Source organism: Macaca mulatta, chromosome 16, assembly GCF_049350105.2.
Source record: "Macaca mulatta isolate MMU2019108-1 chromosome 16, T2T-MMU8v2.0, whole genome shotgun sequence".
In the NCBI taxonomy this organism is placed as follows: domain Eukaryota; kingdom Metazoa; phylum Chordata; class Mammalia; order Primates; family Cercopithecidae; genus Macaca; species Macaca mulatta.
This window is the reverse complement of record NC_133421.1, coordinates 73812416-73834372: the sequence shown is the minus strand read 5'-3', so window position 1 is coordinate 73834372 and position 21957 is coordinate 73812416. Positions and strand designations below refer to the sequence as shown.

Sequence of the window (21957 nt, the reverse complement as noted above, 5' to 3'; positions counted from 1 at the left end):
TGGCAGGAGGGGAAGACAGAAGTTCATGTAAGTTGTGAGTCCGTATAGAACATTCCTGGGAACTTGGATGCTCTGCTTTTCACCTTTTGCATTTGATTTTGTTCATGTATGTATTGTCATACAATAAAGTTCCTGTCCGTGTTATTTTCTTTATTATTATTATTATTATTATGTTCTTTTTTTTTTTTTTGAGACAGAGTTTCATTCTTGTTGCACAGGCTGGAGTGCAATGGCACGATCCTGGCTCACTGCAACCTCCACCTCCTGGGTTCAAGCAATTTTCCTGCCTCAGCCTCTCAAGTAGCTGGGATTACAGGCATGCTCCACCATGCCTGACTAGTTTTGTATTTTTAGTAGAGACGGGGTTTTGCCATGTTGGTCAGGCTGGCCTCGAACTCCTGACCTCAGGTGATCCACACGCCTTGGCCTCCGAAAGTGCTGGGATTACAGGCATGAACCACTGCGCCTGGCCAGGTATATATGTATGTTGGTAATATAATGGTAAAATAGAAATTTCAAATTGGAAACATTCCCATGAGGTAAATAGAAATGGCGAAACCCCGTCTCTACTAAAAACACAAAACTAGTCAGGCATGGTGGAGCATACCTGTAATCCCAGCTACTTGGGAGGCTGAGGCAGGAGAATCACTTGAACCCAGGAAGTGGAGGTTGCAATGAACCAAGATGGTGCCATTGCACTCCAGCCTGGGCAATAAGAGTAAAATTCCTTAAAAAAAATATATATATATATAACAATTTTATATATACATTACATAATGTATATTTTTACCTTTATATATATACATTACATAATGGTAAAATATTATCTCTGCCCCAAGTAGATTGTTAGCACCGGAAGAGAAAGAATCATGTCTTTTATTTATCTAGATATGCCCATCTGCCTGGTACAATCTCTGGCACATGTTATAGGCAACAGCTACTTGTGGAATCGGTAAATGCACGAATAGAATGAGTGAATGAATGAATGGACGAAAGGCAGAAATCCAGCCTCAGGCCGGGCGCGGTGACTCACACCTATAATCCCAGCACTTTGGGAGGCCGAGGCGGGTGGATCACGAGATCAAGAGATCGAGACCATCCTGGCTAACACAGTGAAACCCCATCTCTACTAAAAATACAAAAAATTAGCTGGACATGGTGGCAGGCACCTGTACTACTACTTGGGAGGCTGAGGCAGGAGAATGACATGAACCCATGGGGGCAGAGCTTGCAGTGAGCCGAGATCGTGCCATTGCACTCCAGCCTGGGTGACAGAGCAAGACTCGTCTCAAAAAAAAAAAAAAAAAAAAAAAAAAAACAAAGAAAGAAAGAAATCAAAATCCAGCCTCAAAGAGCTTACAGTCTGGTAAGAGGAATAAAATGTCTGCAAATAGCCACAGGGCAGGTCAAAGGAAGGAGAGAGGCTATTTCCAGCTGAGGACACCCCATCAGGAAAGCACCCCAGACTTCCTACAACTACTAGACACATCTTGATGCTTTTCACTTCTCTATCAATGGATTGTCTCCCTGGAGAATCATCCCCAAAGTGAAATTACTTAGCACGTCCGGTTAGGTAGATCGTTATATACTTCTTGGTTGTTCAGAGATCATCAACCAGTGCAAACAATACCCCATCAACACACAACAGTGCCTGCCCCTCTCCTCCCCGAGCCTTCTGAGGCCCTTTCTCTGTGCCTGAACCCCCCCCCCCCGAGTGCCTGAACCCCCCGGCCATATCATGTGGCAAGCTTAAGGGTCCAACGAGATACAGGAAGTGAAACACGATGTACACTGAAACGTGCAATACAAATAGGCAGCATGATGTGCCTCGGTTCACTAAACCGAGCTACACTGGGTGGTTGTTTTCTACCACTTTCCTTAATGCCTATGGACACCTTATTCCGCAGCTGAAGTTCCTCGTGTTCAATTCCCCCCATCTTCATGGAACATCCTCTGTGCAGGGACTTGACCCCTGTCCTGCTAGCTTTGCACTGAGGCAAGCTCTGTCCATGCCTAGTAGTGCCACCATCTTTACTAGATGAGGTTTCTAAAGATCTTGGCATGGAAGGAAAGCCTGGGGGCCTTGGATAGGCATCACTTAGGAACTGGGAGAGCTCCAGGTAAACCATCTGATCTCTTTGAGCCTCAGTATCCTCACTCACATCCCTATGGCTCAGTAGAGTCCCAAGCACATGGTGGACACGCAGAAGTATTGATCATCTTCCTCACCTCCCCTAGGAGAGCCCTTGGGAATCCCCACATAATATTCCCTGAAGACCTTAATCCAATGAGCTGAGTAATTGACTCGGTACCGAACTCAGAGAAAGGACATTAGAAGCCAAAAGGAGGTAGAGTATGTCCCAGTACGATAAACAGCCTCTGATCTCAAAGAAGAAAGAACAGAGCTGCAGGTGGGAAGTGTGCGCCACAAATCACCAAAGTGGGAGTGGAAGGAGCACCCACTAGTCCCTCGGAGGCGATCCCTAAGACCCGGTGAGTATGGCTTCGAAAAATGTGATTGTCGTCAACCCCACAGTCTTGAACCTAACAGGAGATCTCAAAGCCTGAAAGACACCACTTTAGGATCAACAGCAGATCTGCAACTTTCCACAGCAGGTACACAGAACCCTAGAGTTAGTCAAGGTTGGACACAGGAAGGGCTTCCAAACACACAGAGAAATTCATTAATCCTAAATTATAAAGGGACTTTCTTTAAAAGAACCAAGATGATTCTGAGATCTATCCTGAGATTCTTTTTTTTCGATATGGAGTCTCACTCTGTCGCCCAGGCTGGAGTGCAGTGGCGCAATCTCGGCTCACGGCAACCTCTGCCTCCTGGGTTCAAGCAATTCTTGTGCCTAAGCCTCCCCAGAAGCTAGAATTACAGGGGCATGCCACCAGGCGTGGCTAATTTTTCTATTTTCAGTACAGACAGGGTTTCACCATGTTGACCACGCTGGTCTCAAACTCCTGACCTCAGGTGATCCACCTGTCTCGGCCTCCCAAACTGTTGGGATTACAGGCGTGAGCCACCAGGCCCAGCCTATCCTGAGCCTTTAGAGGCTGAAACCAGAGATGCGAAGCCCAGTGTCTCCCCACTGGCCATGCGGAGGCTGTTGTTGGGTAGTCTCTCAGCCTGCAGGAGCCAGGGATCTGGCCCCAAGTGATGCCCCAACAGTGGGCCATTTCCCAGTACTGTCAGGAAAATCCCAAGTCTAATTCAAAGTTGATTTTTTACTAGCAATGAATGATGGACAAGGTTTCCATTGCTCAAGGCCCTCGGAAGATCTAGACTAGAAATAAGGATCACTGACTTCTACCCACACCTGTGGGCCTCAGTTCTTCCCTCTGGTCCATGGTTACCATGGTAACCCTTTGTAAAGGTGTTTCCCCAGGGGTCCCTAGAGTCCTCTGAGTCACCGTAACTCTGAGGTCAACAGAAGTGGAGAGGTGAGAGGAGACACTCCCGTGCCCTGGCTGGTCCTACGTGTTCCTGGCTGTAACCTGTCTGGGGAGCCTCGCCACCCCCGTGTCCATCTACAGAGTTCTGGATTAGTCCCCAGTTCAGGCTCCTGCTATCCTCATTCCTAAGGGAGGCTGGAGACTTCTTCCATGGCTTAAAGTCCACATCTAAGTCCCCAGCACTAGCAAAAGGGCCCTGTCATGGGGTGCTCCCTGCCTCAATTGACATTGGAGGAACATGGGAGAAGCTAAAATAACTAAATAACTGAGTAGCATCATACTACCTGCTCTAGAGAAAAAAAATTTTTTTCTTTTTTTCTGAGATGGAGTTCTGCTCTGTTGCCCAGGCTGGAGTGCAGTGGCCGATCTCAGCTCACTGCAAGCTCCACCTACTGGGTTCAGGCCATTCTCCTGCCTCAGCCTCCTGAGTAACTGGGACTACAGGTGCCCGCCACCACACCCAGCTAATTTTTTTGTATTTTTAGTAGAGACGGGGTTTCACCATATTAGTCAGGATGGTCTTGAACTCCTGACTTCGTGATACACCGGCCTCGGCCTCCCAAAGTGCTGGGATTACAGGCCTGAGCCACCGCCTCCAGCCTGATAGGGCATCTTTTGGTGTGATGTGTTCGGCGTTCCAAAGCTAGGGAAGACACTCAAACCTTCAAGAGCTCTTCTAACTTTGAGATTCTCTGATGGTTTCAGGGCTAGGGGAGGAAGCGCTTGTGGTCCGTGTCTGTCCCCGAAATTTCTGCTTCTTGGCTTGTATCTCTGCTGCAGGTCCAAGGAGCTGGGGCAATACCCTGAGTCTGGGTTCTTTGTCCCCAGAGACCTGGGGGAGCGCCCCCCCACCCCCACCCCATCCCCCAAGGCTCAGGGAAAGGGGAGAGCAAAGTGGGGAGTTGGTTCCCTCTAGTGGTCAGTGTTAGCACTGCATCCAGTTGCCTCAGGCGGGCCCAGGAGGAGTCAACAAAAGTGGAATTCAGGACTGAATCGTTCCCAGAACCCCCACAATCTATTGCCTGTGCTTGGCCCCTTTTCACAGCACACACATTCTCTCTGCTGGGTGGAGGGGAAACATGTGGGGAGGAGGAAAGGGATAGGATAGAGAGTGGGATGGGGTCGGTAGGGGTCTCAAGGACTGGCTATCCTGACATCCTTCCCCGCGTTCAGGTTGGCCACCATGGCGTGCTGCCAGAGGACACCCACCTGCTCCTTAAGGAGAGGACAAGTTGGGTGGTATCTCTGGCCGACACTCTGTGCACAGCCCTCACAATGCTGGTGACGGTGAGAAGGGAAAGATGACAAGCCAGGGGGCATGATCCCAGCATGTGTGGGAGGAGCTTCTCAATTATCCATTAGCACAGGCACGTCAGTAGCCCCATGCATAAATGTACAGAGAAACAGGTGGGGTCACGCAGCGAGAGATAAGGGGCCAGGGTATAAAAAGGGCCCACAAGAGACCAGCTCCAGGATTCCAAGGCCCAACTCCCCGAACCACTCAGGGTCCTGTGGACAGCCCACCTAGCTGCAATGGCTGCAGGTAAGTGCCCCTAAAATCCCTTTCCGCATGATGTGTCCCGAGGGGAGAGGTGGCACCCTGTAGATGGGACGGCAGCACTAACCCTCAGGTTTGGGGCTTCTGAATGAGTATCGCCATCTAAGCCCAGATATTTGGTCAATCTCACAATGTTCCTGGTCCCTGGAGGGATAGAGAGAGAAAAACAAACAGCTCCTGGGGCAGGGAGAGCACTGGCCTCTTGCTCTCCAGCTCTGTCTGTTGCCCTTCGGTTTCTCCCCAGGCTCCCGGACATCCCTGCTCCTGGCTTTTGCCCTGCTCTGCCTGCCCTGGCTTCAAGAGGGCAGTGCCTTCCCAACCATTCCCTTATCCAGGCTTTTTGACAACGCTATGCTCCGCGCCCATCGCCTGCACCAGCTGGCCTTTGACACCTACCAGGAGTTTGTAAGCTCTTGGGGAATGGGAGCACATCACAGGTGGCAGGAAGGGGTGACTTCCCTCGCTGGAAAGTAAGGGGAGGAGACTAAGGAGCTCAGGTTGTTTTCTGAAGCGAAAAGGCAGGCAGATGAGCGTACGCTGAGTGAGGTTCCCAGAAAAGTAACAATGGGAGCTGGTCTCCAGCGTAGATCTTGGTGGGTGGTCCTTCTCCTAGGAAGAAGCCTATATCCCAAAGGAACAGAAGTATTCATTCCTGCAGAACCCCCAGACCTCCCTCTGCTTCTCAGAGTCTATTCCGACACCCTCCAACAGGGAGGAAACACAGCAGAAATCCGTGAGTGGATGCCTTCTCCCCAAGACGGGGATGGGGGAGGCCTGTGGTCAGAGCCCCCGGGCAGCACAGCCACTGCGTGTCCTTCCCCTGCAGAACCTAGAGCTGCTCCGCATCTCCCTGCTTCTCATCCAGTCGTGGCTGGAGCCCGTGCAGTTCCTCAGGAGTGTGTTTGCCAACAGCCTGGTGTATGGCACCTCGTACAGTGACGTCTATGACCTCTTAAAGGACCTAGAGGAAGGCATCCAAACACTGATGGGGGTGAGGGTGCTGCCAGGGGTCCCCAATCCTGGAACCCCACTGGCTTTGAGGGCTGGGGGAGAGAAACACTGCTGCCCTCTTTTTAGCAGTCAGGCCCTGACCCAAGAGAACTCACCTTAGTCTTCATTTCCCTGGTGAATCCTCCAGGTCTTTCTCTACACCCTGAAGGGGAGGGAGGAAAATGAATGAATGAGAGAGGGAGGGAACAGTGACCAAGCGCTCTCGGCCTCTCCTTCTCTTTCTTCACTTTGCAGAGGCTGGAAGATGGCAGCTCCCGGACTGGACAGATCTTCAAGCAGACCTACAGCAAGTTTGACACAAACTCACACAACAATGATGCACTGCTCAAGAACTACGGGCTGCTCTATTGCTTCAGGAAGGACATGGACAAGATCGAGACATTCCTGCGCATTGTGCAGTGCCGCTCTGTGGAGGGCAGCTGTGGCTTCTAGATGCCTGGGTGGCATCCTGTGACCCCTCCCAATTGCCAATCCTGGCCATGGAAGGTGCCACTCCAGTGCCCACCAGATGTGTCCTAATAAAATTAAGTTGCATCATTTTGTCTGACTAGGTGTCCTTCTATAATGTCATGGGGATGAGGGTGGTGATATGGAGCAAGCAGTAGGTTGGGAAGATGACCTGTAGGGCCTGCAGGGTCTATTGGGAACCAGGCTGGAGTGCAGTGACACCTCTTGGCTCACTGCAACCTCCGCCTGCTGGGTTCAGGCAATTCTCCTGCCTCAGTCTCCCGAGTTGTTGGAATTCCAGACATGCATGACCAGGCTCAGCTAATTTTTGTATTTTTGGAAGAGACAGAGTTTCACCATGTTGGCCAGGCTGGTCTCCAACTCCTGACCTCTGGTGATCCACCCACCTCGGCCTCCCAAATTGCTGGGATCACAGGCATGAGCCACGGCACCCTTCCTTGTCCTGTTATTTTAAAATAATTATACCAGCAGGAGGACGTCCAACACAACATGGGCGACCTGGCCATGCCCAGCCTAGTAGACATTTGACTTCTTTGCTTGGCACTGTCCTCTCATGTGCTGGGTCCACCTACTAGATGCTTGTTGAATTCCTGGGCCTGGGGTTGTGCCAGCTGCCTCGTCCCATCACCTTCTGGCTTATTCTCTCCCTCCATATCTTACCTATTTTCCTCATGGGACTGTTCTCTATTCGAAATTTCTATTTTTACTATTTTATATTTACTTTTTTGCTATTATCTCTGCGGCCAGTAGATTGTTAGCTCCAGAAGAGAAAGGATCATGTGTTTTGTTTATCTAGATATGCCCATCTGCCTGGTACAATCTCTGGTACATGTTATAGGCAACAACAACTTGTGGAATCAGTGAATGCATGAATAGAAGAATGAGTGAATGAATGAATGGACGAAAGGCAGAAATCCAGCCTCAAAGAGCTTACAGTCTGGTAAGAGGAACAAAATATCTGCAAATAGCCACAGGACAGGTCAAAGGAAGGAGAGGCTATTTCCAGCTGACGGCACCCCATCAGGAAAGCACCCCAGACTTCCTACAACTACTAGACACATCTTGATGCTTTTCACTTCTCTATCAATGGATTGTCTCCCTGGAGAATCATCCCCAAAGTGAAATTACTTAGCACGTCCGGTTAGGTAGATCGTTATGTACTTCTTGGTTGTTCAGAGATCATCAACCAGTGCAAACAATACCCCATCAACACACAACAGTACCTGCCCCTCTCCTCCCCAAGCCTTCTGAGGCCCTTTCTCCGTGCCTGAACCCCCCTCTGTGCCTGAACCCCCCGGCCATATCATGTGGCAAGCTTAAGGGTCCAACGAGATACAGGAAGTGAAACACGATGTACACTGAAACGTGCAATACAAATAGGCAGCATGATGTGCCTCGGTTCACTAAACCGAGCTACACTGGGTGGTTGTTTTCTACCACTTTCCTTAATGCCTATGGACACCTCATTCTGCTGCTGAATTCCTCGTGTTCAATTCCCCCCATCTTCATGGAACATCCTCTGTGCAGGGACTTGACCCCTGTCCTGCTAGCTTTGCACTGAGGCAAGCTCTGTCCATGCCTAGTAGTGCCACCATCATTACTAGATGAGGTTTCTAAAGATCTTGGCATGGAAAGAAAGCCTGGGGGCCTTGGATAGGCCTTGGATAGTGGGAGAACTCCAGGCAAGTCACCTGATCTCTTTGAGCCTCAGTATCCTCACTCACATCCCTATGGCTCAGTAGAGTCCCAAGCACATGGTGGACACGCAGAAGTATTGATCATCTTCCTCACCTCCCCTAGGAGAGCCCTTGGGAATCCCCACGTAATATTCCCTGAAGACCTTAATCCAATGAGCTGAGTAATTGACTCGGTACCAAACTCAGAGAAAGGATATTAGAAGCCAAAAGGAGGTAGAGTATGTCCCAGTACGATAAACAGCCTCTGATCTCAAAGAAGAAAGAACAGAGCTGCAGGTGGGAAGTGTGCGCCACAAATCACCAAAGTGGGAGTGGAAGGAGCACCCACCAGTCCCTTGGAGGCGATTCCTAAGACCCGGTGAGTATGGCTTCGAAAAATGTGATTGTCCTCAACCCCACAGTCTTGAACCTAACAGGAGGTCTCAAAGCCTGAAAGACACCACTTTAGGATCAACAGCAGATCTGCGACTTTCCACAGCAGGCACACAGAACCCTAAAGTTAGTCAAGGTTGGACATAGGAAGGGCTTCCAAACACACAGAGAAATTCATTAATCCTAAATTATAAAGGGAGGTTCTTTAAAAGAACCAAGATGCCTGTGAGATTATCCTGAGCTTTTGTTTTTGTTTTTGTTTTTGATACAGAGTCTCACTCTGTCTCCAAGGCTGGAGTGCAGTAGCGTGATCTCGGCTCCCTGCAACCTCCACCTCGCGGGTTCAAGCAATTCCCTGCCTCAGCCTCCTGAGTAGCTGGGATTGCAGGCACCTGCCACCATGCCCGGCTAATTTTTGTATTTTTAATACAGACGTGATTTCGCCATCTTGGCCCGGTTGGTCTTGAACTCCTGACCTCATGATCCACCCACCTTGGCCTCCCAAAGTGGAGGGATTACAGGTGTAAGCCACCATGCCCGGCCTATCCTGAGCCTTTTGAAGCTGAAACCAGTGGTGGGAAACCCAGCCTCTCCTGACTGACCATGAGGAGGCCCTTGTTCGGTAGTCTCTCAGCCTGCAGGAGCCAGGGATCTGGCCCCAAGTGATGCCCCAACAGTGGGCCACTTCCCGGGACTGTCAGGAAAATCCAAGTCTAATTCAATGTTGATTTTTTACTAGCAATGAATGATGGACAAGGTCTCCATTGCTCAAGGCCCTGGGAAAATGTAGACTAGAGAAAAGGATCACCGACTTCTACCCACACCTGGGGGGCTCAGCTCTTCCCTCTGGTCCATGGTTGCTGTGGTAATCCTTTGTAAAGTTGTTTCCCCAGGAGTCCCTGGAGTCCTCTGAGTCACCATAACTCTGTGGTAAAACAAACGGATAGATGAGAGGAGACACTCACCTGCCCTGGCTGCTCCCACGTGTTCCTGGCAGTAACCCGTCTAGGGAGCCTCACCAGCCCTGTGCCTATCTGCGGAGTTGTGCAGTGATCCCCAGTTAGGGCCCCTGCTAGGGCTCATTCCTAAGGGAGGCTGGAGACTTCTTCCATGGCCGAAAATCCACATCTAAGTCCCCAACACTGGCTAAAAGACCCTGTCATGGGGTGCCGTCTGTCCCAATTCACATTGGAGGAAGGATGGTGGGGGAGGCAGAAGCTACATGGAGATCAGGGACCCTCCTCCATTCCCACCTGGCTCCTCCTCTTTGCTGGTGCTGGAAGGAGAATGGGGAAAGTGGTGTCTCCACCCTCCCTGGGCCCCAGCTTTCTCAGAACTGGTATCATTGATGACACCCCTCTTGGACCCTCTTGCAGCCCTGCCTGGAGAACAGCCCACAGCCCAGGGCCCTCCCAGCAGATGATGAGTCTGGGCTGCTGGTCGGGTAATGCTTCGGGAATGACGGCAGAAAAAGGAGGTCTGTCTTCTGCTCTGAAAGAGGGGAGACGGCAGGGCCCCAGTATTCACATCCTGGGCCACAGGGCTGTGGGTTTTCAATGTTGGTTGCCAACACCACAGCCAACCACTTCTAGAAGCGTTTCCTTGCTTCCTTCCTTGTGTTTCTACAGCGTCAAGTGCTAGATGCTCTTAAACTCAGCGGGGGATGATTTCAGTGCCCGTGAGGATGTTCTTTCCTGCTCTCACCTCTGGGGGCATCTGATGCTTGTGACCTCCAGATGGTATTGAAATAGCCCCAACTCTGGGCACCAGGAGACAGGAGGCTCAGTCCTGGCCTTCTCTTCCTTCGCCTTGTCCTGCTGTGAGGTTTCTACAAGGCACCCCATGCCACTGGGCCATTCTCACCTGAGAATAGAGAAAGAACAATCTGCCCCTCATGGAAAGACAAAATGAGGCAAAAGGCCCCTTGTGTTGCGGGCAGAATCCCTGCACTCAGAGGGATTTAGAAGCTGAAATTACTGGGTTGGGAGCTGTGGCTTGCGCCAGTGATCTCAGTATTTTGGGAGGCCAGGGAGGGTGGATCACCTAAACTCAAGAGTTTGAGACCAGCCTGGCCAACATACTGAAACCCCGTCTTTACTAAAAGTACAAAGTGCCCGGCATAGTGGTGGGCGCCTGTAATCCCAGCTACTAGGGAGGCTGAGGAGGGAGAATCACTTGAACCCAGGAGGTGAAGGTTGCAATGAGGCAAGATCATGCCACTGCACTCCAGCCTGGGCAACAGAATGAGACTCCATCTCAAAGAAAATAAAATAAATAAAACTGAAATAAAAAAACTAAAATAACTAAATAACTGAGTAGCACCACACTACCTGCTCTGGAGAGAGGACTTTTTTTTTTTTTTTTTTATCCAGGGCATCTTTCCGCGTGACCTGTTCTGAGTTCCAAAGCTGGGGAAGAGTATCAAACCTTCAAGAGCTCTTAAAACTTTCAGATACTCTGATGATTTCTGGGCATAGACGAAGCGCTTGTGGTCCGTGTCTGTCCCCGGGATTTCTGTTTCTTGGTTTGTATCTCTGCTGCAGGTCCAAGGAGCTGGGGCAATACCTCGAGTCTGGGTTCTTCCTCCCCAGGGACCTGGGGGAGCCCCCAAGACTCAGGGAAAGGGGAGAGCAAAGTGTGGGGTTGGTTCCCTCTAGTGGTCAGTGTTAGCACTGCATCCAGCTGCCTCAGGCGGGCCCGGAAGGAATCAGCAAAAGTGCCATTGAAGACTGAATGGTGCCCAGAACCCCCACAATCTATTGCCTGCGCTTGGGCCCTTTTCCCAACACACACATTCTCTCTGCTGTGTGGAGGGGAAACATGGGGGACGGAGGAAAGGGATAGGATAGAGAGTGGGATGGGGTCTGTAGGGGTCTCAAGGACTGGCTATCCTGACATCCTTCCCCACGTTCAGGTTGGCCACCATGGCGTGCTGCCAGAGGACACCCACATGACCCTTAAAGAGAGGACAAGTTGGGTGGTATCGCTGGCTGACCCTCTGCACAACCCTCACAATATTGGTGACCGTGGGAAGGGAAAGATGACAACCCAGGGGGCATGATCCCAGCATGTGTGGGAGGAGTTTCTAAATTAGCCACTAGCACAGGCACGTCAGTGGCCCCATGCGTAAACGTACAGAGAAATAGGCGGGGTCAAGCAGCAAGAGATAAGGGGCCAGGGTATAAAAAGGGCCCACAAGAGACCAGCTCCAGGATCCCAAGGCCCAACTCCCCGAACCACTCAGGGTCCTGTGGACAGCCCACCTAGCTGCAATGGCTGCAGGTAAGCGCCCCTAAAATCCATTTCTGCACGATGTGTCCTGAAGGAAGAGGCTGAGCCCTGTAGATGGGACGGGGAAACTAACCCTCAGGTTTGGGGCTTCTGAATGTGAGTATCGCCATCTAAGCCCAGATATTTGGCCGATCTCACAATGTTCCTGGTCCCTGGAGGGATAGAGAGAGAAAAACAAACAGCTCCTGGGGCAGGGAGAGCACTGGCCTCTTGCTCTCTGGCTCCCTCCGTTGCCCTCCGGTTTCTCCCCAGGCTCCCGGACATCCCTGCTCCTGGTTTTTGCCCTCCTCTGCCTGCCTTGGCTTCAGGAGGCTGGTAGGGTCCCAAGCGTACCCTTATCCAGACTTTTTGACCATGCTATGATCCAAGCCCATCGCCTGCACCAACTGGCCTTTGACACCTACCAGGAGTTTGTAAGCTCTTGGGGAATGGGTGCATGTCAGGGGTGGCAAGAAGGGGTGACTTTCCCCCCCTGGGAAGTCATGGGAGGAGACTAAGGAGCTCAGGGTTGTTTTCTGAAGCGAAAATGCCGGCAGATGAGCATACACTGAGCAAGGTTCTCAGAGAAGTAACAATGGGAGCTGGTCTCCAGCATAGAGACCAGCAGTCCCTCTTGGTGGGGGGGGTCCTTCTAGGAAGAAGCCTATATCCCAAAGGAAAAGAAGCATTCGCTCATGGAGAACCCCCAGGCCTCCTTCTGCTTCGCAGACTCTATTCCCACACCCTCCAACTTGGAGGAAACGCAGCAGAAATCCGTGAGTGGATACCTTCTCCCCAAGGCAGGGATGGGGGAGGCCTGTGGTCAGAGCCCCCGGGCAGCACAGCCACTGCGTGTCCTTCCCCTGCAGAACCTAGAGCTGCTCCGCATCTCCCTGCTGCTCATCCAGTCGTGGCTGGAGCCCGTGCAGTTCCTCAGTAGTGTGTTTGCCAACAACCTGTTGCATCACACCTCGGACAGCGACGTCCATGACCTCCTAAAGGACCTAGAGGAAGGCATCGAAACGTTGATGTGGGTGAGGATGGCACCAGGGGTCCCAAATCCTGGAACCCCACTGGCTTCAAGGGCTGGGGGAGAGAAACACTGCTGCCCTCTTTTTAGCAGTCAGGCCCTGACCCAAGAGAACTCACCTTAGTCTTCATTTCCTCTCGTGAATCCTCCAGGTCTTTCTCTACACCCTGAAGGGGAGGGAGGAAAATGAATGAATGAGAGAGGGAGGGAGGGAACAGTGACCAAGCGCTCAGCCTCTCCTTCTCTTTCTTCACTTTGCAGAGGCTGGAAGATGGCATCCCCCGGACTGGGCACATCTTCAAGCAGACCTACAGCAAGTTTGACGCACACTCACAGAACGATGACTCACTGCTCAAGAACTACGGGCTGCTCCACTGCTTCAGGAAGGACATGGATATGGTCGAGACATTCCTGCGCATGGTGCAGTGCCGCACTGTGGAGGGCAGCTGTGGCTTCTAGGTGCCCATGTGGCATCCTGTGACCCCTCCCCAGTGCCTCTCCTGGCCCCGGAAGGTGCCACTCCAGTGCCCACCAGCCTTGTCCTAATAAAATTAAGTTGTATTATTTTGTCTGACTAGGTGTCCTTCTATAATATTATGGGGTGGAAGGTAGTGGTGTGAAGCAAGGGGCAGCTGGGGAAGACGACCTGTAGGGCCTACAGGGTCTATTGGGAACCAGGCCACTGAAATATAAGAGATTTGGTTGTTCCTGTGCCATAAGAAAGCTGACACATCACTGCAGTCTGTTACTCACTAAGGCCATTCCACCAGGTCAGTTGTCCCAGCTCACTGGTCATAGCTCAATGGTCATCCCAGAGATGACTTGAAGGCATTTCTTCCTCCCCCACCATCACGAGCAAAACCAAACCTGGCCCCCCAGGAGTGGGAAGAAATGAAAACAACATGGGTTATTAAGTGCAGAGGCAAAAACTTCCCAACAGGTGAGGAAACAATATAATAGAATTACTTGTGTGCAGAACAACTTTAAGATCAATATTCCTTAAGCCCAACTACTTTTATGAGAACAATGCAAAAATGAGTTGGAGACATACAGAACCAGAGCATTTGGGATCTCAATTAGGACAAGGAAAGTGGAAGAGAGATTTTATTTGGGGTTGCAAATGCAGTGACAACAGGTACCAGGAAGATAACAACGTAAGCAATGAGGGTTGGATGGAATAGGATAAATCCCAGATGACACTCGCTTTCCTTTGGTGGATGCAACACAGAGGGGTGAGAACTAGCACAATCTGCAGCACTTAAGCCCCTGCTGAGGTAGGACCCAGCCAGCCTGTCACCATCAGGACTGCAGGGACAGGGCTTCCAGACCTTCTGATTCTTTAAGACAGCTAGGACATCCAGACTTATACAAAAAATCTAACATTTAAACATTGGAAACACATATCGAAAATATAATAAGGGCAAAAATTAACCCAAACACACATGGTCTCCAAGCTGTCTGTGAGCAAGTTTGTTCTGAGAGATGCTGATTGGGGAATTTGGTGTAAGGGAAAGAATCAGAAAAATTTGGTTTTTATGTAATTTAGTGCTCTTGAGTAAATTACTTGACCAAGCTGAGATAATAATATATTGCTTTACTAGGATTATGAGAGGATTAAACACCATGACATTTTGACATATTATAGTACTCAAGAAATTGTAGTTATTTCTGCATTGAATTTTTGGATGTTTTGTGTTTTCTAATGGAGGGTCTAAATACCTGCTGTGAAATTATATTGTTTTCTTTGGCAATTAGGAAATAATAAACTTCTCAGATGTTTGTTATTTCCAAATAAGCACTAAAGAGCGTGGTTAGTTCTTTAAAGTTAAGAGTTTACTCTCCCAAGCACTTTGGCTAAGTGACTGGTGACCTATAAATCCATACTAAGAGGCTCACAGGAACTCTAATATCCAAAAATGATTTCACGAAGTCAGGAATTATTCTGCAATGCAAAAAATCAACCCCCTAATTAATCTTCTTTAGAAGTTCTGATTCTTATTGCTATAATAAATTTTCTTGATAACAAGATCCACTTGTGTTCATTTTTGGCTATTTTACAGTTAATAATTCAGTCTTTGGGAAGTGGTTGAAAGCTGAAATAATCAGAACTCTGGAGCTGCTGCATTTCTCAGTTCAGAAGTCATTCTTGCATCTTACGTCGTTCTTCTACTATCTGGCTTTAAACTCATGGCATTTTGGAGTTAGAAGGGCCTCATAAGTCAGTCTAGTTTCTTCTACTTTGGGAATCTTATCCTCCGGCATCCATTAAAGTCAATATTCCAAATACAAGTGTGTAGCACTAGAACCAAAGGAATCACTTTCACAAGGCTCCTCATTCTATTAAACCACTCTCACTGTAGAAAACTATTTCTTGTACGGAGCTGGAATCAATATTCCTGCAATGTCCTTCATTCGGCCTTAAAATTATTTAGAAATCTCACGGTCTTTAGAAGTCAATGGAATGAACACAATTATCATTATCTCTTGGCTTGCGTGTTTTTAAAGGAAAGGTGACCCATCTTTGTAAGTATTTGTTGACTGCACGTGACAGGGGAATGACAATGTCCAGCGCCTACCTGGGTGACTAAGAGGGTTCTAAAGTGGGGTGGTCGTAACATATAACTGAACTGCAGGGGGAGCAACACTCCAGAGAGTGTCCACCCAGATCCCCTCGGGTGTAGGTGAATCCACTCAACCACTGCTGGTTGAGAATTAGAAAGATACTACATGACTTTGCACATTTTCGAATATAAAAAGACCTTAAAGACCATCTACTTTAAACTCTTTTGATTTACCCACTGTTATTCTACTTTTCAGCTCATCAACTTGGTATGGACAGCAATTTCCGGTGCAAATTTGAGATGTCTAGGGTGTTTTCTAAACGATGCACACGTAAGACCTCACTCACTGAGATTCTGATGTAATTAGCCTGGAATCTGGTTCAGGCAAGAGTCGTTTGAAAACTTTCCCAGGTGATTCTAATGTGTAAACAAGGTTGATAACCACTGCGTTAGGGACCGCAGAGATGAGATCCTTGTGTCCACAGCTGTTGTATTGGTGGAACAGGGAAAAAGGAGAAAAAGGAGATGAGAGGCCTGGGCCAGTTGTGGTGCCACCTGCTCCGAATTCCAACCAGTCATCTCAAAAGTGTTTCTCAGGAGCCAGTCACAAAAAGACAAATACTGTCTGATACCAGTCATATGAGGTACTCAGAGCAGTCAAATTCATAGAGACAAAAAGTAGGATGGTGGCTGCCAGAGGCTGTGGGGAGGGAGGGAATAGGGAGGTATTTAATGAGCAAAGGGTTTAGACTGTGCAAGATGAAAAGGGTTCTGAAGATGGATGGTGGTGATGGTTGCATGACAATGTGAATGTACTTCGACGTGACTGAACTATATACGTAAAATGGTTAAGATGGAAATTTTTATATCTTCTCACAACTAAAGAATGTTAATAGTCTATTTTTGTTTTGGTTTTGGTTTTTATTTTTGAGACACAGGCTGGAGTGTGGTGATGTGAACTCGGTTCACTGCAACCTCCACCTCCTGGATTCAAATGATTCTCCTGCCTCAGCCTCCTGAGTAGCTGGTATTGTAAGTGTGCACCACCACACAGGAGTAAGTTTTATAGTTTTAGTAAAGACAGGGTTTCACCATGTTGGCCAGGCTGGTCTCAAACTCCTGGCCTCAGGGGATTCACCTGCCTTGGCCTCCCAAAGAGCTAGGACTACATGTGTGAGCCACCACGTTTTACCCTTAATGGTATTTTCTAACGAAAACTCTCCCTGAAGATAGCATTAGCAAGACTGGCACAAGGAGGAGTTCAGTAGGCAGAGCTCGAGTCATCCTTGACCCCTGGGATAATGTTTTCCTGACTCTGTCATTTTTCTGAATTTACCCTAACCTAAAATGACCACTTCTGAATTTCTTCCAAGAGCATTGTTGAAATACACATGGTGAGTTTTGTCCCTTTATACACAGTTGAGAGCAGAACTGACCCCTTCCCTTTTCTTCTGAATTATCAGGTCTGGGCTTCTAGGCCAAGACAAGCTGACACTTTGCCTGGCTGCTTCTTTAATTCAGAAGGCCCTGGAGTGCTGAGGCATGTGATGAGCACCGCTGGGATTAGGGTTACCAACTTGTCCTCATTTTCAGGAGACTTTCTCAATGTCAACACTGAAAGTCCCACGTTCCTTCCAAGAATCCCTCAGCTCAATGCAAACTCAGCTAATAGGACTGGTCACCCTACTAGTAGTCCTAAATCATAGAGGACCAAACTCGGGGGAAAGTAGGGGAAGGAGCAAGAAAAAGACTAGAAAAATCGGAAAGCTGTGCACGGTGTCTATGACTTTTGATGGCCCTCAAGGTCACCATGGATTTCTGATTCTTGCTTTGAGTTTATGTGATTATAATGATGTGCTTAATTCCCACCAGAATTATCAGTGTAATAATTAAAACCAACAAATGTGAACACCATGCTAATTTATTACAAGTATTATGTCATTTCTTTCTAATTATAATCTTCTAAGGTAAATACTATTATTAATCCTATGGTAAGAAGTCCCACTAAAGATATAACTTATGCTTTCTCAGGACTAGAGAGAAAGACACCAAAATGCCACCCTGACCATCCTTGAGAGGATAAACGGCCAGGCACGGTGGTTCATGCCTGTAATCTCAGCACTTTGGGAAGCCAAGGTGGGAGGAGGTCAGAAGTTCAAGACCAGCCTGGCCAACATGGTGTCACCCCATCTTTACTAAAAATGCAAAAATTAGCCAGGTGTGGTGGTGCACACCTGTATTCCCAGCTACTGAGGCATGAGAATCGCTCCAGCCCGGGAGGCAGAGTTGCACTCAGCCGATCATGCCACTGCACTGCAGCTGGGTGGCTGAGCAAGATTCTGTCTCAAAAATAATAATAAAGACGACAAACGTTTGGAGTATTAAAGGCCACTCTTCCTCTGGAGATAATCAAGGTAGCTGCAATTTAAGCGTGAGCCAATTGCTTTAATGTTCAGAAAGAATATGATCAAAACCATTTAGGGGGTGGGGCCTCCTCCTATAGACAATGAAGGCAGCTACCCTCAGAAGCTCTATTATACTGGAAGAGAGATGTGAGACCCTTCCTGCTTTAAGAATCAATGAAGCCGGGCATGGTGGCTCAGCCTGAAATCCCAGCACTTTGAGAGGTGGGCAGATCACCTGAGGTCAGGAGTTTGAGATCAGCCTGGCCAACATAATGACACCCTGTCTCTACTAATAACACAAAAATTAGCGGGACATGGTGGCACACACCTGTAATCCCAGCTACTCCAGAGGTGAGACAAGAAAATTGCTTGAAGCCAGGAGGCAGAAGTTGCAGTGAGCCGAGATCACGCCACTGAACTCCAGCCTGGGAGGCAGAGCGAGACTCCATCTCCAAAAAAAAAAAAGAAAGAAAGAAAGAATCAGTGAGAAGGGGCTGCCTGACCCCTGGTGGTGTGGATCCTTCGGGAAGGAAAGCAAACAGAGTTTCCAAGTCTACAAGGGTTCCAAGTAACCCAGCCTACTCTGAAGACCGTTGCGGGACAGCTCTTCCAAACTACTGAGCTCTAAGAACTGGAACCCTGGAAACCCAAGCAAGAGGACAAGCGCAGCTGGACTAGGCCCCGAAGAAGGAGATCATCCTCCCTCAGAGATCCACAGCAGCTGGGAACCCGGATCTGCAGACCCACTTGGTTTGATGGTATTGTGTGGGACCATCTGTCAACACTGACACCCTGTGGCAGTGACAAGCAAAGGCAACAGCCGGCTAAGTCTCCAGGCTCTCCCTGCTGGAACTAGAAAGTCCAAGTGGCCCCCTTCTTCCCTCCCTTTTTGGTTTTGTTTGTTTTGTTTTGTGTTTGTTTGTTTGTTTTTGTTTTCATTTTCTTCAAGACGGGAGTGTTGCTCGGTTGGCCAGGCTGAAGTGCAATGGCGCGATCTCGGCTCACTGCAACCTCCACGCCCCAGATTCAAGCGATTCTCCTGCCTCAGCCTCCCCAGTAGCTGGGATTACAGGTGCACACCACCACACCTGGCTCATTTTTCCCTTCCTTTTTAGATTTGCTGTGCTTCAAGACACTGAGGCCATGAGGCAGGGTTTGCAGATAAAGGATAACTACAGCCCTGATGCGGCTGATCCTGACACCGAAATGGCTGTGGATCCCCGGATGGGGCGGCTCTATACTCCTGTCTCTGAAACCTGCTTCTTAACTTATTTCCCCAAATGCTCGATTCAGGGAAGGTGGATGATTTATATCAGACTCACAGGATGAGAGAGCAGTAGCTCCACCTAGTGGAAACATCCAGGTTGAAAAGGTCATGTTGGGGGATGATGCTATTTTGCAAAGTCAAGATAATTCATGTCCCTCCAGGAAGCCTTCTTTGATCTGAGTTATGCTTTCTCTTAACAATCTGCTTTCCCAGTCATAGGAATTCATGCACAAATGTAATCTCCTACTTGTTTGTCTAAATAGCTTTCCTAATAAATTTGTGGAAGCCAGGGACAATGTTTTGTTCACCGCTGCATCCCCACTGCTTTGTATGTGGTGAAACCAAAGGGTTATTTTTATACTTAATCTATAACACCAGACTCAGAGGAGGTCTGAGAAGAATGGGAAAATGTTTTCTTTCTGGTGTCTGATGCCACGATTTTTTCTAGCTAGTATCTGCAATTTGGAAGGCTACGCACCTCTCTCTATCTGGAAGTCTGAACTTCAGTTTTTGTTTTTGTTTCATTTGTTTTGTTTTTGAGACAGGGTCTGGCTCTGTCACCCAGGCTGGAGTGCAGTGCATGATCTCAACTAGCTGCAACCCTGCACCTCCCGCGCTCAAGTGATCCTCCCACCTCAGACTCTCTGAGTCCGCAGATTCAAGTAGCTGGGACTACAGGCACGTGCCAGTATAGTACACTAAGTTTTGTATTTTTTGTAGAAATGGGGTTTCACCATGTTGTCCAGGATATTTGCCAACTCTGGGGCTCAAGTGATTCGCCTGCCTCAGCCTCTCAAAGACCTGGGATTACAGGTGTGAGCCACCTCCCCGGCCTGAATTTTAGTTTTGAAAGCAGGTCAAATAGGCTGCTGCCCTGAGCTAATGCACCCCCTGCCCTGGGCTGGTTGTTTATGCTATCAACACGGTGTTTTTTCCTTAGAAATTGTCCTTAAAGTTATAAAATGCAGCTGGGAGCGGTGGCTCACACCTGTAATCCCAGCACTTTAGAAGGCCGAGGTGCGTGGATCACGAGGTCAGGACTTCAAGACCAGCCTGGCCAAGATAGTGAAACGCTGTTTCTACTAAAAACACAAAAAATTAGCTGGGCATGATGGTGGGCACCTGTAATCCCAGCTACTCTGGAGGCTGAGGCAGAGAATTCCTTGAACCTGGGAGGTGGAGTTTGAAGTGAGCCGAAATTGCGCGACTGCACTCCAGCCTGGGCAACAGGGCGAGACTCCATCTAAAAAAAAAAGTTATAAAATGCAACTGTTTGACATAATAAGAGCTTTCAGCAATGACACAGAAGGGTAGAGAAATGCATTTGGATATCATAAAATCACTTTTATTTTTACCATAGCAACTTTCCAGTGAACATTTCTTGACTGATTTGGAAGAAAAGATCTGGTTTTATGATTCCTCATGCCTTCTCCGAGGGTGAATATACTCTTTTCCAAGGACAAGAAAGGAAGCTGAATCATAAAATCATATGAACGTTTGCACAAGAGGATTCCTCTTGAAGTTTCAGGGAAATTGTTTTCAGACAGATGAAAATATCCACTTGTTGATGAAAAGGGAGAGTAAACATTGGAACTGTAACCTAGACGCCCATATGGGTAAAAAAAAGAAAACTGGCAAATGTGAACTCACAGTTGATCTCTCTGTCAAAAGGAATTCAGAGATGTTTGGAGTGCTTAACCTATGACGCCAATTCCGTGGAAGAACTCTACCTTCTACTTCACAGACAGGACACTGGGCTAGATAGGATGCTTGTCCAGCCCAAAGTGGAATTTCTTACCATCTGTATACTCCCCCAAGACCCACAACAGATGGTTACTGAGTTGAAGCTTGCCACTGATCCTTAATGATGTCAACAAGCTCAGCTCTGGGAGCTGGCACTCCAGAAGCCCAGGTCAAGGGAGCAATGGAAAGTGGAGATGGGAACAGAGCTCTGACTCCTAGCCCCGTATTTGATACTTACTCCCTTCAAAGTCCTGTCCCTGGACTACAAATTGAGTTCCCAGTTAGAAATCAGAAAACCATGACATATGAGTTGCATTTCTAAGATGTGCCTGTCTTTAGCATGACGTTTAAGAGAAAAGGGCAGTGGGAACCATAAAGAAATGGCAGCCAGGCGTGGTGGTGTGCACCTGTAATCCCAGCTACTGGGGAGGCTGAGGCAGGAGAATCACCTGAACCTGGGAGGCTGAAGTTGCAGTGAGCCGAGACTGCATCATTGCACTCCAGCCTAGGTGACAACAGTGAGACTCCATCTCAAAAAGAGAAAAAAAAGGAGGGGAGAGAGATAGAGGGAAAGGTGAGCTTGTGGACGTACTGGACACACAGGACCTGGGACATGGGGGCCTGAAACACTGTTTTACAGACAGAAGAATACAAAGGGAAATGCAGCCTGCCATTCTGTTTCTTCCTTTCTCCTCTATCCCTTCTTCCCTCCCTGGGAAACCACAGTAGCAGAAGTCTCATTCCATCAAATAGCTGTCAATTATATGAGTTGTACTTTTCTCTTCCTCAACAGTAAACTGGCTTTTCTCCTCTTTGTCCTCCTCTTTCTGTCTAGAGAGCAATTTCCTCCCGTCCACTTTGCAGGGCCGATAGCTCAAATACAGTGCTATGGTGATGACACCCACTCCAAGGGCAACGGTAATAACGACAAAGAGGGCAGAGCTGATTCCTTCATCCAATCCTGTCCAAGCACAGAAGACAGAGTTAGGAAGGTCACAAAGTACGAGGATCACCCACCCCAGCCCACCAGGCCCACTTCTGAGTCTCATTCTTCCCAACCTAGTAGAATCTTTCTTATTTTCATCCTTGGATAAGAATCCCAAACCCCTGAGG

The 21957-nt window shown here is 48.6% G+C and overlaps 2 protein-coding genes across 7 annotated transcripts; both read left to right on the top strand.

The window, feature by feature from the left end:
• The first annotated feature begins 4851 nt into the window (after positions 1-4851).
• On the top strand, positions 4852-6571 carry GH1 (growth hormone 1). 5 transcript variants are annotated; one of them, XM_015120066.3, is made up of 5 exons: positions 4852-5005; positions 5265-5425; positions 5679-5753; positions 5847-6011; positions 6266-6568. In XM_015120066.3, exons 1-5 carry the CDS (start codon positions 4996-4998, stop codon positions 6461-6463), a joined length of 609 nt encoding a protein of 202 aa, XP_014975552.1. In that variant the 5' UTR covers positions 4852-4995; the 3' UTR covers positions 6464-6568.
• A 5156-nt stretch (positions 6572-11727) lies between these two features.
• On the top strand, positions 11728-13432 carry LOC735307 (chorionic somatomammotropin-1). Of its 2 annotated transcripts, NM_001042742.1 has the most exon segments (5): positions 11802-11850; positions 12112-12272; positions 12495-12614; positions 12708-12872; positions 13130-13429. In NM_001042742.1, coding segments are annotated over 5 exon segments (654 nt in total). In that variant the 5' UTR covers positions 11802-11840; the 3' UTR covers positions 13328-13429.
• The last annotated feature ends 8525 nt before the right edge of the window (positions 13433-21957 follow it).

Coding starts and splice junctions, on each gene's coding strand:
- GH1 (XM_015120066.3), top strand. Junction 5,426..5,678: donor TTGACACCTACCAGGAGTTT/GTAAGCTCTTGG, acceptor TCATTCCTGCAG/AACCCCCAGACCTCCCTCTG. Junction 5,754..5,846: donor AGGAAACACAGCAGAAATCC/GTGAGTGGATGC, acceptor CTTCCCCTGCAG/AACCTAGAGCTGCTCCGCAT.
- LOC735307 (XM_028835785.2), top strand. Junction 12,273..12,494: donor TTGACACCTACCAGGAGTTT/GTAAGCTCTTGG, acceptor GGGTCCTTCTAG/GAAGAAGCCTATATCCCAAA. Junction 12,873..13,129: donor GCATCGAAACGTTGATGTGG/GTGAGGATGGCA, acceptor TTCACTTTGCAG/AGGCTGGAAGATGGCATCCC.